Consider the following 16226-nt stretch of genomic DNA (forward strand, 5'->3'; position numbering starts at 1 on the left):
CAGGTTGTGACAGATCCAGGTGTTGAGGTGGATCTTGGTTTCGGTAGATCTGTGCTGCGTGCTCCAATCTGTCACTTGCACTAGGGAGAGAAGGGTGTTGTATTCCTAAGGAGTCACTGATTTAGTAAACAACAGTAAATAATAATCCTCGTGAGTATTGAGGTGCCTTCATCTGTTCCAGGCTTTGAACTTCAAGAGGCTAAAGGAAGTGCAGGAGCTTACTTGAGGGCACGGAGGAGGGGTTGCAGAACCTCTCCTAGGTGGTAGTGTTGGGGGAGGGGGGGGGAATCACTCACAAAGAAACTCAGCACCTACTGAGGGATTTGCGCTGATTAATATGCAGAAAAAACAGAGGTTATTTGAGAACTGGTCCATTTAGGATGGCTGTACCTGAACTATGAAAACACTTTCATATTCCTCTATTTTGTTTCTAATCCAGTTATTTTTTTCCTTTCTGTAGTTGAAACTGGAATTTTCATCTTCAAAGACTAAAAGCGAGGTACTTTTGGACGAGGAGAAATCTGTTGATTTTGTGTTTATTCCTCCAGAAACAAAAGCAAGAATATTGACGGAACATCAAAAAGAAGTGCTTAGGTCAAAGAGGTCTGTAATTTATTCTGTTTTAAATTTAATGTGAAATGTTGTTACGTTGACTACGTCAGGTTGACATAACTTCAATTCCTGTATCTCAGACTACTATAGGTAATTAAGTCTTACTCTTCCGTACAAGTTAAAAAGTTTAAAGCTAACGAAGTTCCTTGCTTTACTATTTTAAAGCAACCAGATTATCCTCTGATCTGCATTTCCTGTTTTGATTAAATATACTCTGTTATCTGTTCGGAGTTTGGTAATTTGGAGTTTACATCTTTACTTTATGACTCTCACCTGCAATTTGAAATGGAAGATGGCATTTTTCTTAAGTCATTGAAATGAAAGGGTTTTCTTACCTGCTCTGAAGGAAAGACTTCTAAATTTGAAGAGAAGTCTTATGTCAGCAGTGTATCAGAAATCAGGATATTCCCAAGACTCATCTTAATTGCAAGGGAATCTTTAGAATTAGTCTCTTTAATGTGAGAAAGTAATACTAGAGTATTTTCTGTACTCAGGAAGCAAAAACGCAGTGTAAGCAACACTTGTACAGTGGTGCTTGACAGGAACTCAGCTGGATTACATAGTTAGCATGCGTTGATGAATTCTTTGCGGAGTGGGATCCCAATCACAGCTTTTTTCCCCCCAAAAGCATGTTTGAAATTAAAAAAGATTTAAGGCGACTGAAAATAGTCTTGAAATAAGGAGATAAATGGTGATCTGCATCCGCTTTGCAGTTTGCTCTGCCGGTTGGAGCGCGAGGCTGTAGCAGCCGGTTGCAATATTGTCTCTTCTGCCCGGAACAGGGAGCGGAGTGTGCGGTCACACAGTCTCCCGATAGTTAATACACGCTGCCCTGCTTTCTGAGCAGCAGTCCCGACTTGGATGCATGTTGCAGTTCGAGTAGCCTGGGGAGTTTGGAAGTTCAGTCCATTTCATACAAGTATCTGCTCGCTTACGATTAATGCATTACACTACTCTATCCTTCTTTTTTATTTCTATTTTTATTTTTTTTAAATAAAATTTCTCGGTTTGTTTCAGAGTTGGTATTCCTGCTATGTACAACAGTTTGGATGCATCACAAGATACTACCTTATTTTCTCAGTATACTCAAAGCCAGGAACATTCTTTGTAAGTAAAGGTGGCCAGTATATACATTAAAGGTGTCCTCCTTTTCTGCTACACTTCTAATTTAAGTAACTTCTATTTTAGGGAAAAATCATCTTTAACAGAAAATGCAAAAGAAGATACTAAAAACAAGCCTCAGGTAATTCCGCATTGTCTAATGGTAATCAAGATATAATTATAACTGTATCAGTAGCTCTGGCAATTAATGGCAAAACTGGTTATGATATGATTTAAGCTTGCTTTGGAAACTCTTCAAGCAAAAAAAAATGTACCCCCAAATGTATCAGCTCACAGGGATAACTTCCTTTCTCTGTATTGATGAACCTGTAAGACTCTTGAAGATCATCTTTTTCTGGGGCTTCCTCTATTTTTTCTACATCTGATTAATACCGACACAGGCTCCGTGACGATAGAATACACTGATTGCTTCTGTGGCTTGTATTTCCTCACCAGGTTTGAATTTAATACTGTTGCAGTGTTCTGTGTGCTGCGTTCTGCTTTTTAGAATAGAATTTACACTGAAAGGGCCAGTCATTAAGCATTTTGACTTAATTTCAAAATGGGAGGATTTATATAACTGGTTTTAGCGTGGATGTATTTAAGTTAAGTTTTGTTACATAGCTACAGCTCTTACAGGGACTTAGGGATCAGTCGTGTATGTGCTACCACCGACTACTATTTTATTGGGGTAAAAACAGCCGAAAGCTGTAGCACAGACTTGCTGTGACTTGCTGTGGTGCTGTTCCAAGAATTGTTTCATGGCCTAGCTGTAGGTTAGGAATCATAACACTGTTGACTTCTCTTCCATAACACTTTTTTTTTCCCTGGCAGATGCATTTGGTATGCATCATGCTTTTCTGGAACTATTCTCACTTTTAAAAGTGAAAGTAATGTTGATTTCTGTATTACTCTAGTGGACCATGCTTTTAAACAGCTTAGCTGTGTTTCCACATTCTGAACTGCTTTTGGATGAAGCTGTAAGGGCTTGAGGGGGATTAAATAGTAGATTGGGGGCCGGGGCGGGGGGGGGGATTGTAAATCCTAAGTATAGATCTATTCACTTTTGGAGAGGAGTTGGCTAAACAGCTAGCTTGATCAACTGTAGCGCCGAACGGACAGTAGGGAAATTATAGCAGATTTTTCATAACAACTAAACAGTTTTTAATCTCTCTTGCAAAACTTAAATAAAACATTTTTGCAGTTCTTCATGTTTTGAGATTAAATGGCTTTAAAAAAGACAAAAAAATCTTTCTTTTATAACTACCGAAGGACAGATAATAAAATAATCTGAAGGAAGGGTGGTTTGAAAAACCTTGTGGTGTGTTTGTTTTCTATTCCACCAGAGCTGTTTTTTATATTCTATTCATAGCAAAACTACAATACTTTGCTGTTCATGTTTTTGGGACAGGAAGAAAATGCAAAGAGTGACGGATGCACCAACAAATCAGATGGAATCACAGAGCACTGCAAATCAGATAATCCTCTGGAGAATGCTGCCTGTGTAGAAAAGTCATCTGTTACTGACCTAGAGGAGAGCTCAGCTTTAAACAGTGCGGGAGAGTCAAAAAGGGATACAGCTGAAATGATTCTGGAGGAACCATCAGCTGGAGAGGCATTAGAAAAAAGTACTGTGGAAACAGCTTCAAAGGAGCCCTTAGTAGGGAATGAGAACACTTCAAATGTCAGCAATGGTTCGACTTCAAGTGACATAATTTCTGGAACACCGCAGCCTGCAAGCCGACGGCAGTCTTTTATTACTTTGGAGAAATTCAGTAGCTCAGAAAACAGACCCTTTAGCCTTTCAGCATTAAACTGTTTATCAGAGACATCTGGAAGTGCTCCTGTGGCAGGTAAACAGGAAAATACAAATGTGTGCAAGACTGGTGCTAAACCAGAAAAATCTGGAGAAGAAAATAAAAAGCCTTCAAAATCTGAGTCTGAACAAATATTTACCGCAATACGAAGGCTAACTCGCAGGCAGAGTAAAATGGAGCACCACGGAAATAAGCAGTCCAAGTTGGTAATTAGGTCAGAACAAGAGAAAAGCGCACAAGAGTCTTTTGCTTCCAACAGTATGGAAAATAGTCCTGAACTGTCTCCTACAGTAGAAGACGTGGAACATGTTCTCCTTGCTCAGTCCCAAGCTCTCCTTTCTACAGAAGTAGAAATTAAGAAAGTTGAAGATACGATAGCAGAAATAGAGAAGGTCCAGGCATTAGATACGGATTCTAAGGAAAATACACCTCCAGAGACGACCGTGTCGTCTGATCAGCTAACAGGTGATGATAGTCAGGTTCCACATGTGTCTCCTAATCAGAAAATATTAAGACGTTCTTCAAGACGACGGTCAGAAGCTGTAGAAGGTACAGCAGGTAGTCAAGATAAGGAAGATAGCCACCAAAAGAGAGACAGACGTAAAGAAGACGAAAAGTCTGGGCAAAAGAAGGCGCCGCAGGCTAAAGATGATGTATCCCAAAAGCAGAAAGCTGTTTCTGGGAAAACTACAGAAAATACAAATAAAAAAGAAAGCAACCTACCTGAGAGAACTGCTGCAGAGGACTTAAGCTCAAAGGAGTCTCCTGCTTCAAGGGGCCTTGATGAGGAAGTGAACAAAAGTGCTAGGAGGTCAGAAGATAACTTGAAGACTGACACGGAAGGTCAAGACTGTAGCTCGAATACAGTAGGTCAGAAGAAGATTGAACGCCCACGATACCACACAAGAAGAGCTTCACAAGGATTGCTTTCCAGCATAGAAAATTCGGAGGCTGATTGCTCTGAGAGCAGGGAAGAAAGCACAAGGAAGAAAAGATCTGCGAAAGTGAAAAACAGAAGTGATTCTCTTGAAGGTAAATTGAAAGATCTACAGCCAGGAAGCCGTAGCCATGAGGTGTCCTCCCAAGGAAACGAAGCTAAGAATCTGCTGGAACCAAATGAAGGTGAACTAAGCTGTGAAGTCAGCACAGATACTGAACTGACATCTGAACCGTGTGACCTGAAAAACCAAGTAATTCCTACAGATGCTAGCAAAGCTGTGGGATCTGCCAGCTCAAAGAATTCACCTGATGCACAGAATGCAAATGTGGAACAAACCAAGAACAACACATTGGCGGAATCATTCACCAACCCATGTGTATCTGATCAAGACCTGAAAGCAGCAGAGGAAAATAAACACGTTGAGAAGCAAACAAACATAGAAGAGTGTTGTTCAACCGTTCTGCCTGAATATGTACCAGGAGCAAATGCTTCAGATGGCGATCGTTCCTCTTTGCAAATACCTGAGTGTCAGCACAAAAGAAGCAGAAGGCTGAAAAGACTAAGGAACTGTGATTGCTGTTGTAAAAAGTCAAAGCAGCAAGTAATGTCATTCACTGAATCAAAAAATGAGAGCACCGCTGAACTGAACAAGTCCCAAACCACCCCGGTTCAGACGTCTGTAAATACATCAGAGATGTCTGGTAACTCAAATTTTGATGAGAGCTTGTCCATGGTGCCTTGTGCAATGAGCACTCCATTGCATCCTCCTAAGGAATCCAGCGCATTTAACTTGGAAAGAGAGAGAACATCTGAAGACAATCTGCAAGGAAATAGTGTTGTAGTGGAGGAGGAGCTAGATAATCCAGAGTGTATAGCAGGTGACATCAATGACTCCATAGGGAAAACTAAAGAACCTTCTGACCAGAGTGACCGATCTGAACAGCGTCTGTCTGGGTGTGTTTCAGATGAGCCTGGTGAGAGCTGCCTGGCTGCAGGGAATCTAAGCAAAGAACCAGCAGCTACAGAAAAGGAAGAAGTAAGTCAGAATGGACAGCTGGAGGAGATACCTGAGGCACTGGTTGTTGTTAGCAAACCTGAGAAAAAACAGATGAATGAGCTAGAAAGCAATCGGGATGATAAAGAAGCAGCTGAGAATACTGTAAGGGAAACTTGCATTATTCAAGATGAAGAGATGAAGGAGGAATTAGTGGAAACTGAAATTACAGTGCCTGAGAACATGGCCGTAGGCAAAGAAGATGCAGTAGAAAATAACAGTGTGAATTCACCTCAAAAGCCGGAAGATCACGATTCTTTAGTGTTGGTTAATGAAAGCCCTAATGGTATGCAGGCACGCTGCATGTGGTCTCCTTCAGCTTCTCCATCCACGAGTATTTTGAAGAGAGGTGTAAAAAGAAACCAAGATGATGATTCCCTGTCACCTGCTAATAAGGTATTGCGCTGTGATTCACTCTGTGATACTCACAAGTCATTCAGTTCGTAACTGGGATATGTAACGGTGTCTATAGTGTAATGAGTTCCAAATATGTTGAATTATTGACTATTTTTTTCATTGTAAGTGATCTCATGCTGAAGCCGAAGACTTGCAGATTTCTTTTTGTAATGTACAAGCACTGGCGGGCTTGCCTTATGGGGGCCCAGGGTGGGGAGTTTTATTTTTGAAACAGAGCACCAAAGTCTAATCTGCTGCCTGGGTTGCAGTGCAACAAACGTTACTGCAGAACCACTGCGTACGTAGTCAGGGTCTTACCCCTGGATTTTGAGCAGCTTTTTACAAAATGCATTTAATGTTTCCTTTAGTAATAAGGAAGCCACGGTTTCTGCCCTTGGGTGAAATGTCATCCATGTCATTCAAGAACTTTAATGACTATTTCAAACTGAGCTGTTTTGTCTCCTCAGACTTACTTCACCAGCGTGTGGCGGTTTGAGTTCATACTATAAAAACTACTTCTCTCTAAAAACAGATTCGTCGAGTCTCTTTTGCAAATCCAATTTATCAAGAAGGACTGGCAGATGACATAGATAGGAGAAGTCCTGTTATTAGATCCCATTCTTCTTCGCCATCTTCCCGAAGTCTTAAAATTTTATCTAATATTCAGGCTAAGGTAAGTTCTGTTACGTATGTTCTGTAGGTCATAAGTACTTGCGTTTCTCACTTATCATAGGTAACATTGCTTTAGTGTATGTTCAGAGTCACTCGCAAACAATTGTAAGAGCAGAGAATCAGTAAGTGTAAGAAATAGTTGTAACTGGTTTAGCCTGACTCATTCTGTTACTCTCTGAAGACAAATGCACGCTGAGATCTAGGTAGCTAGAATCTTACGATTAACTGAATTCCTGTGATCCTGAGAGATCTTTTTTCCTCTTTTTCTATCCAGCATATTACCACTCCAACCAAAGGATTTCTGTCCCCAGGATCTCGTAACCCTAAATTTAAGAGCTCAAAGAAGTGTTTAGTAAGAAGTGCTTTGGTTCATGTATCTCTTCTATTTTTTTCCTGTATTCAGTTGTGTGATAGTTAATTTAATAATTTTTCTGTATTATTCAAGATTAAGGAGATGGCTAAGGAATCGCTGCCTTGCCCTACAGAATGCGTGTATCCTGCCTTAGTTGGCTGCAAAGCACCGGTTGATGTAATTTTACCTCAGATTACATCAAACATATGGTAAGTCGATTGTTGCTTTTGAAGATTACACTTTAATTGAAACTGAATTCTTACTGAACCTACAAAACCAAATCTTCTGATGCAAAATGTGATGACTTAGAGACATCTTTTGCCAAATATTTTTAAAAGGAGGGAGTTGGTTTGGTGGGGGAGAGACTTAACTGTTTTGGAATTACTCAGGTCTTTTTCGTAAGACTATGAAAAGCTTGTACCCAGGAACACGGGGAGCTCTCTCCACTTCACATGGCAGAGCAGACTGATCTTAGTGATCTGTGACAAAGCAGTTGGAGCTTTCTGTGTATTGAAGGTGAAGTGGAATTTAAAAAAAAAAATTAAACATGTACATTTCAAATGTACAAAGGCCGGGTGCTCACTAGCTTGCTTTCCGAGCTGAATTTCGACTTGTCACAACAATCCGTAGATGTGCAGTGGGAACTGCTCAGGATGGCCTTTCTGGTGTACTCGGCTCCTTTTCCTTCCACTCATACCACATAGGAGTGGGCTTTAGAACGCTGTTCTCTGGATATAGGATAAGCTGCAAAAAGGTGTGCTTCTGCAGATAGAAGAACGTCATTTGCATTTTGTTTTTCCTTCACTTATGTGCCTGTTAATTGGCATTTGTGTAAGATTTCTTTCTGCTCCGTTGTGCCAGGCAGAAAGGACACAAATTCTAGCATATTAAACCATTTTTCTTTCTCCCCTGCTTCAGCGCCAGAGGCTTGGGGCAGCTCATTCGAGCAAAGAACATTAAGACAGTGGGTGATCTGAGTACTTTGACAGCATCAGAAATCAAAACTCTTCCCATCCGCTCTCCGAAAGTTTCCAATGTTAAAAAAGCTCTTAAAGGATATCATGAGCAACAGGTAAAGTTTAATTTTAATACCCCAAAAGCCAATATTAGCCTAATGAACTGCTGACATCCATCGTGAGGAATAATGGGTTTTTTCCTCCATTAGAAATAGCACTTTAAAATATAATCTCTACTTCTCAAAGTAACATGGGAATTCAAGATACAGGTGACTTGGTTACAATATTATTAACGGGAATAATGATTGTATTTATTATGAGGTTAAAACATGTCCCCCCATGTAATCTCTTTTTTTTTCCCTTCCCCCCTCTGAAAATGCATCTGTTCTCTCCCAAAAAATCTTCAGGTAAAATCTCGAGGATCTGAGGAAGTAGCAACGCTTGAAGATGCAGAAAAGCCTGTAAATAATGTAGAAGATAAATCTCTTTCTGTAGATGAAGAAAAACTGGCAACAGGTACCTATTTGCCGGCTTTTTGCTTAGGATTTGGATGTTTCTGCTTGTATTGCTGCTTTCATTCTCTCCTAATGGGAACACTTGATTTTTTTTTTTTTTTGAGAGAAAGAGAGTGTGTTAATAGCTAATATTAGCACATTAGATGGTTGTTTGAGTTAGCCACTTTATGAAGCCATGTAGCAATGGCTTTTTAAAACTTGTTACATATTTTGAGGGAAGGATGCTGGTTTTCCCTAAACGAACTTGCGTAAGCACGCGAAGAACAAATTAGGCAGGGCTCCAAGTACTTAATTTTCTTAATCTCAACCGGGTATGTCTCCTGAGCTGTTTAATACCGTAGCAACTGCTGTGGTTCTGAGTGGGCACAGAGACAAGCAAGATGAAGGGTGGGACAGGAGGGGGCCGACTCCCTGGATACCCATTTTGGATTCAGGTGCCTAGATTTTTATTTGAAATCTCCTGTGCGTGTTGGGAGTTTGGCCCGATAGCTTGAACAGAGGAATTCATGTTTGGTCTTCCTACAAGATACTTGAAGCTTTTGGTTAACTGGAGAACAAAGAACTCAGGAGTAACTTCTCCTCAGCTGTCCAGTTTAAAAGTTGGACTTTGGGATAACACGTCTCAAAGGACACTGGCAGTATCTGAATATGATAGAATACTTTCATTTCTGTCCGTAGTTTTATTGTACAATCATGATTGAATATAATGAAAGTCACCGTAAAGAAGGGTAGCATGGATTTCTGAGGGGTGCCCTGGTCAGAAGCTCCCCTATTGTGTGGAACAAATACTTTGTAGACTGCTTGAATATGTTGTTTTGTACAAAAGAAGCTGTAACATTCCGCTACAACATAATTCTGCTTAGATTTAAACCCAGACACGCAGACTGCACTGCCCTACTTCCCTTCCTTTTCAGATTTGATTGAACCAGTTGTCTTGAATACAAACGACCAGCCCACAGCAGATCTTCTGAGCCAAATTGATGCACTTGCTGCTCAGCTGACCTCTGAAGATCTTCATGGCTATTCAGGAAGCCAACTTTTTGAGATGCAAGAAAAACTTGTTGGCATGACAAACTGTATCATGAAAAACCTGCAGTCCCGCTGGAAATCGCCACCCCATGAAAGTTCTGATTAGTTGCTTATCATTTCTAAATAAGGAGGATTTTGTTACAACAATTTTCCCCAAAACCTGCTTTTCTTACTGGTGAATTACTTCTTAAACTGTGCATTTTGTACTATAGAAGATTTTTTTAACACCTATATGAGCAAAATGTATCGCAGTTGTGTTTTTTCTTGGGGTCTTTTGTTTAATTTGTGGGATTGCTTATTCCCTATTAGAGGTATTTGTATTGTATTGCTATGCATATTTCTTTCAGGTAGTGAAAGGAAACTTGATAAAGTTGTGCAATAGCAAAGACTGTGAAACCAAACTAACAGAGTAGTTAAATTATTTTTTCAAATCCAAAGTGTTCTTACTGCTGCAAACCCTTATTATTTGGAAAGAGATCAATCTCACAGCTCTGCTCATCTGCTGCCTGTTTGTTTCCTTTTAAGTTGCCAAAACTCCGACAGTGGCTCTTTTCAGCACCGTTTTATATTGAGATAAGTTGTGCTTAATTCCATACAGCAGCAACAGTCCAGGAACGCAGATTTGACAACTGGATGACATCTATTTTTGCATGTATTTTTGTAAGAATCACACTAAGAAGCTGATAATGCAATGTGCCTTCACAGGCGAAAGGCTTTGCAAAACTTCTCAGGCTTTTTCCCATGTTCTGTGTTTGCAGCAGTTCTCCTTCCGTGGAGAAGACTTTGTCCTTGGCGAAATGAATGGATTTGACAAGAGCTCTTTGTATATTATGTACAGACTCATGATGGCAAATGTTGGCTAGTAATTTATGATTTTGAGTTTTAATTGCATGGAATGCATTGCTGCTTCTTGGAGACCTTCAGAGAGAGTTCTTGGGTTTTACTCTGAAAATCTAATTTGTATATATTGTACTGTAGCTATCAAAATGGACATTTATTGAAAAGAATTGCTGCAGGTGGTTTTAGAACTTACACATGGGCAAATAAAACAGCAGATAGTTCCCAAACTTGTTAATGACATTGTGGTTTGGTGGTTTTGGGCTTTGTTTCGTTTTCTTCAGGTCTGTTCAGCCCTCCCTCAGCACTGCTTTGGATTCACAAGGTTGGGGGGGACCTTGGAAGGTCATCGCTGCTGCCTTAAGGTAGGAGCAGGTCCTCAGGGACATGGTAGTATCTTGTCAGCAAGACTTGGAATATTCTTTGCCCTGTTCAAGCATCTCATGAAGCAAATGAACAGGACAAAGAGGTGTCTTGGAGCTATAATGGGAACAGTGCCAGTGAACAGTTGTCTAGGTTTTCTTCCTTTCCTGAAAATATTATTTTGGTGCCAAATCTGCCTCCTTAGGTTTATTCATCTCTTGTATCCAGTGACCTGTACAGATAAGGATGTTCCTAACACATCTCGAAAGGGTGTTGACATCTTTGTTTAACTAACCCTTCAGTGCTGGCAATCCTGAATCCTGCTCTGAGGAAGGACATTTCCCTTTCAAGCTGGTTGTGTACACCATGATGTGCTGCGCATTCCCTTTGAACAAAGGCCCTCAGAGTTAATGTTGCAACTCCTACTGTCAACTTGTTTTTAATCTTGTCTATATTGGACACAGTATCCAGTGATTTCTTATTTCCTTCTTTCTTGGAGACTGGCTGGTACCAGATGCTTCAGTAGAGGAAGCAAATAACTGCTGTGCTCATGTATGAAATAATTTGTCCAGTTCATTTGCAGCCCCTCAGTTTGACTTCTGTTGTGGCTGTTACATCCTCCATCACCACCTGGGTTGCCTCCCTTTCTCAATACAGTTTTCTGAACAAAGCCAGTTTGTTGTGAGATGTATTCACTCATGCTGAAGAGCAGGAATCAATCAAACATACTGCAGAAACATTAGCTTTATTTAGTCACTAATTTACAAGTAATAACAGCTTTTGACCCCAGAACAGTTGCATGAAAAACACATGCATAAGAGCTTGGCAAGCAGGAGGAGAGGTGTTTGGGTTTGTTTCCCCCTCCCAGCTAAACATTGGTTTGAGATACTAAGCTTAAATGTTGCTTGTATGGAAGAGAAGTGAATACATTCAAACATTTTAGAATAGCCCAGAAAAATGCTGTCTTTGTGGGAGAATGAATAAAGTAATACGTCGTAGTCTTAGTCTTAAGTACATGTATAGAATTTCAGAGATACCAAACTGGATTGCAGTTCTAGCATAGTTAAACATTGTGGTGGTATGCAGTGTTGAAATGTTTGAAAGTCCAGGCAATGTTTAAAAACTTTTTTTTTTGACACTGGAAGAAATAGTTTTCATGAGCTTGTTTCATGTTTTGAAAGGATGTTTCTGAGTATTTTGCTCTGCAGTTACTTTTTTTTTTTAACATCGTGGTTCATAAGGCACTATCACCATGGAAGACAATAAGGCACTTTGGAAGGAGTGTTACAAACCCTTTTCTAAGGCTTACATGTTGAGAAGCACCAGCATGTCTGTGCCATGCAGATATGCTTTATGGAAAGACGTGCTTTGGTTTAGACAGCTTCTACATAGTTGGCTGGGAGCATGCCAGTCTTGCCGGTTCTCTGGACAGTCCCATACATCCAGCCTTCATCAATTGCTTGTACGTTTACGATTGTGTCACCATCTTTGAAGGAAACCTCATCGGCATCAGCTGCCATGTAGTCATACATGGCCCGGTAGGTCTTCTGTTAGTTTTAAGAAAGAGGGAGGGGCAAAAAAACCAAGAGACACATTTATACCCCTGCTGTCAGCACTGACAGCCATAGCTGTTGGTGACAATCAAAATGTAAGAGCTGGCTCAGGGCAAGTTATGTTTTGACCCGTTTTGGTACTCTAAAAGTACTACTGATGGCAGTATCTGGCTGGTCTTTTAAATCTGGTTTCAGATCATTAAATGTTTCTTGTCAGTAACTAAGTACCTTAGTTACCAAGTACCACAGGTTAGAGTCTGTGTGTTTTAGTGACACTGAAGCTGAACAAAATGTTTTCAGAGGATACTTGAGCAGTATCAGCTGTAACTTTAAGGTCTTGCCTCCTGGCAGATCTTGTGGGGAGGTGATGCCATATGCATTGTCATATATCTACTCTTAAGACTCACTCTCAGGAGTAGGAAGAAGTGTTAATTTAAAGTTTTTGAAAACAGGTGAGGGTCTATCCTTCAGTGAACCTTGTTACACCTTCACCTGGTTTTGTACCAAGCTTCAGCCCAGTGGGTAGGCACATTACCAACCCAATCCTGGATTAACATCAGCTGAAGCATGGTGGAGCATGCACCATCAGCTACCAGGGACCTCCAGGGCTGTGCACCTTTGGTAGGTAGTCAGATTAACTCCTGCAGCAAGACTGGGATTGTGTGTCTTAATACAACTGATCAATGTTACTTACACCAGCAGTAGATGGGTGAGAAGGAACCGATGATACCGTTGTTTGCTGGGTGGCAACTGACGATGAGCGTTGTTGTGGTAACTCTATAGTTTTAGCATGCTTGTAGCCCACTACAAAAGGAAAATATGTTTTGTATTGTTTATTACAGAATTGGTGATAGGGTTAGAGTTGCTCTGAATAAATATTGTGGGATAGGTCCTTAGGTGGGTCAAAACTGCCTTTTACCCACTGAAATACAACTTTACAGCTGTTGGTTATGTCCACAACTCAACATTTTGCAGGTGTACTTCTGTGCTTTTTCCTGGCAAAAGGAATCACTGAACATGAGCCCATGACCAGTACTGCCCTGCCAGATGGTCTGGATGCCATTTGTCCTCATATGTGAATAAATGGCATGATGGTTCTCCTCATACCTGTTGCAGTTGTGGTGAAGAAGCCCGCGTTGCTGTAGTAGGATAAATGTTGATCTACGCCGTCTGAGGGCTCCGATTTTTCATCGCCACCACTGAGGCTCAAGGCACTGGCAGAGCGGGAGTGCTCCCGGCTACGGCGCTGGGCTTGGACTGCAAGGAGAAAGCAGTGGGAACCAGTTCATGTCTTTATTTTGTAAGGAGATGCACACATAGAGATACGTGTGTGTGTGTGTATATATGGATATACACACATATATAGGTTACTTTATATACACACACATATACGTATCTATCTGCGTATGTACGTATTCTGTAAAAATACCCAAAGCTCTCTACCATTGCTACCAAACCTGGAGCCGTTATGCTTATACTGATTAGAAAACTGACATAGGCCACGTGCATGCTAAGCAGAATTGGTTACTGTATTTTACAAAATTAATGGAAAAAAGCATATGAATTAATCAGAGGTCTGTTTTTATGGTTACTCAATGGTATTTGCCAGGGCTTTTAAAAAGCGTTCTATGGACACCACGCTGAAGTTCTACTCAAAAAGGCACAGTTATTAGATTCCTGTTATTTTTAACATAGTGTCTGAAGTCAGCACGTAAAGCTACACTTGCATTCTTGCATAGGTAGAGCGCTAAGCTAAGCTGTACTTCAGTAACCCCAAGCTGTCAGTTTTACTGATTGAATTTGCACAAGCACAAAACCTATTTTGCACAAATATACAGCCTATGGAACAAACCAGAGATCATATGTAAGCTTCGGGACTGAATATTGTCTTCTGCTGGGTCATAGTCAAAGACTGACCCGGGATTAGTGCGCCACACACGAAGACCTGTAAGAGAAAGCATTTGCTGAGGAGAAGCTGTAGCTCAAGCAACTTTCAGAGAGCTTGAGCAGCGCACGTCTGTCCTCAATAGAAGGGTAAGCAGTATTTCATGAATTTGTATTTCTCAAATCTATAGCACAGATTAGGCTTTTTTTTATTTCATCTACATCAAGTGAGCTAAAGTATTTCTCTAATATGTACAGAGGTGAAGTTAAAAATATAAGTAAGAAATGAAAATCTAGCATTACATTACAAAGTTGAGCAGGATGGGAGAGGCAGAGCACAAATGGTTTACAGCTGCTCTAAGAGAATATTTTCAAAATGGGCTTTGATAAAAACATGATCTCCAAGTCACAATAAATTTGAATTGCTGTGGCTGAGCTTACATAAAACAATTCATCAAGGTCAGCTTGTGTTTTGTGTAAGTGAAGTACTCGAGTCATTCTAAAACCTAGGTTCTGCTTACCTGTGAGATTCTCTTGATCCTGGTCCACGCGCTTTCGCTCCATTTCTACTACTCGCCTTTGAATGCCCCTGTAGCTAATGTCACTGAAGTCCTGCATGTTCTTTTTCACACGTTCTGTAATGGGGTCGGTAACTACAGGTGTGAAACTACCTTTGCTCTTCTCAAAATCTTCATGATATTTCACCTGCAATTTAAAACAAAATGTCTGTTCTCTGTAGCTTAGATGAGTAATTTTTATTCCTGCTTACCTCAGGTGAATTTCTAGTAGAGAGGTGCACTGCTGTTCTGAACTTTAGCTTTCTCCAGTCCAAGGAACAATGAGAGAGAGCCTAATCCCAAACATGCCTTTCCTGCAGTCACTCTTGCCTTTAGCATTTAAGAATTTGGTTAACAAAACTTGGTATATGTACATTGTCCTTGAGCTGCCAATCCCAGAATGTCTCAGGAAAAAGGTTTTTATTTAAATCACTTGCCAAGCTAAAAATACATCTATAAATGCTCTTACTGTAGAGATATGTTTCTGGGTCTCTCGTACACGCCGCATTTCAGGTGTATCCAGTACATACGCAGCTTTGCCTTGTACTTGTTTTCGGAAACTATCCGAATAAAGAACCTGCCAGATGAGAAAAAGGAAGTGAGCACAGGGCACAGAACTATTTCTGCATCATGAGGAATGAGCTGTACTGAAGCAACCTGGCAAAGAAGGAAAAACAAAAAAAAGCAGCCACTGTGTTGGTGAATAACATTAGAATGCAAAGCAAAATTCTTTTTCATAATTCTATGAGACATGGACAGCTCTGGACTTGATCCCAAACATCCTTTTTCTTAACTACAAGATCCTTACCTTTCTTAACCTTGTAACAACAGGTAAAGGTAATGTAGTAATAATGTTCCAGGTAATATCTTCGTATATTTGAATTGCACCTCACTGACTTTAGTGAAGTTATCAGTGTGAAACAGATGACGTAATTAGATCTGTATCATTGAAATAGTACAATTTTTGCTGGGTTTGTAGCGTTTCTTTTTTGAGCGATAGCAGTTGCATCACGCTTCCGTAAATGTTTGTTTGCAGATACTGTATTACTGGATTTATTGAGCAAGCCATGACAACATTCCAGGTCAGGCTGGACAGGGCTCTGAGCACCCTGATCTAGTTGAAGATGTCCCTGCCCAGGGCAGGGGGGTTGGGCTAGATGACCTTCAGAGGTCCCTTCCAACCCAAACTATTCTGTGATTTGATGATCTGTTCTGTATATAGACATTTACAGGATGGGGTATGACAGGATTTACCTCTGGAGTAACAGGTTAGCAAAAAGGGGCCTAAAGAAGACGACCATTTCCAGATTTGTCATGTTTTTATAGAGAATATCAGAAATCTAACATAAAACACGCTGTTACTGAAGTCATACAGTAGAAGACCAGTAAAAACAAGATATTTGCAAGAGACTTGAAGGCAACATATGTTATTTAAAATTCAACTGTTGTTTAAAAAAACCAAACCAAACTAAAGCAGTTAATCACACAGAAAGAAATAGTTGCAGCAGAAAATAAAAAGCAAGTATTAAAGGATTTGATTTTAGTATGGTTACTTAATACTTCCAAACTAGATAGCGAGGTAGTTATG

At 40.3% G+C, this 16226-nt stretch overlaps 2 protein-coding genes across 36 annotated transcripts in view; one reads left to right on the top strand and one right to left on the bottom strand.

Moving 5' to 3' along the window:
• RIF1 (replication timing regulatory factor 1) overlaps positions 1–10515 on the top strand; it is a 36426-nt gene extending 25911 nt beyond the window's left edge. The window contains exons 26-35 of one of the 2 annotated variants that reach the window (XM_076343194.1): positions 461–603; positions 1630–1719; positions 1801–1855; positions 3125–5920; positions 6453–6593; positions 6867–6944; positions 7038–7153; positions 7863–8016; positions 8308–8416; positions 9330–10515. In XM_076343194.1, the coding sequence (XP_076199309.1) occupies positions 461–603; positions 1630–1719; positions 1801–1855; positions 3125–5920; positions 6453–6593; positions 6867–6944; positions 7038–7153; positions 7863–8016; positions 8308–8416; positions 9330–9550 (3903 nt within the window). In that variant the 3' untranslated portion in view covers positions 9551–10515. The remainder of the gene's footprint in view (positions 1–460; positions 604–1629; positions 1720–1800; positions 1856–3124; positions 5921–6452; positions 6594–6866; positions 6945–7037; positions 7154–7862; positions 8017–8307; positions 8417–9329) is intronic. The other variant, XM_076343195.1, reaches the window with a different exon arrangement.
• An 855-nt stretch (positions 10516–11370) lies between these two features.
• The window catches only part of NEB (nebulin), a 134557-nt gene continuing 129701 nt past the window's right edge, over positions 11371–16226 (bottom strand). For all 34 annotated transcript variants that reach the window (XM_076343159.1, XM_076343178.1, XM_076343177.1 and 31 more), the window contains 6 exons: positions 15108–15215; positions 14603–14786; positions 14050–14142; positions 13305–13454; positions 12892–13001; positions 11371–12191 (listed from right to left, as the gene is read on the bottom strand). In XM_076343159.1, the coding sequence (XP_076199274.1) occupies positions 12018–12191; positions 12892–13001; positions 13305–13454; positions 14050–14142; positions 14603–14786; positions 15108–15215 (819 nt within the window). In that variant the 3' untranslated portion in view covers positions 11371–12017. The remainder of the gene's footprint in view (positions 12192–12891; positions 13002–13304; positions 13455–14049; positions 14143–14602; positions 14787–15107; positions 15216–16226) is intronic.

Source organism: Aptenodytes patagonicus, chromosome 6 (assembly GCF_965638725.1).
Source record: "Aptenodytes patagonicus chromosome 6, bAptPat1.pri.cur, whole genome shotgun sequence".
Lineage (NCBI taxonomy): Eukaryota > Metazoa > Chordata > Aves > Sphenisciformes > Spheniscidae > Aptenodytes > Aptenodytes patagonicus.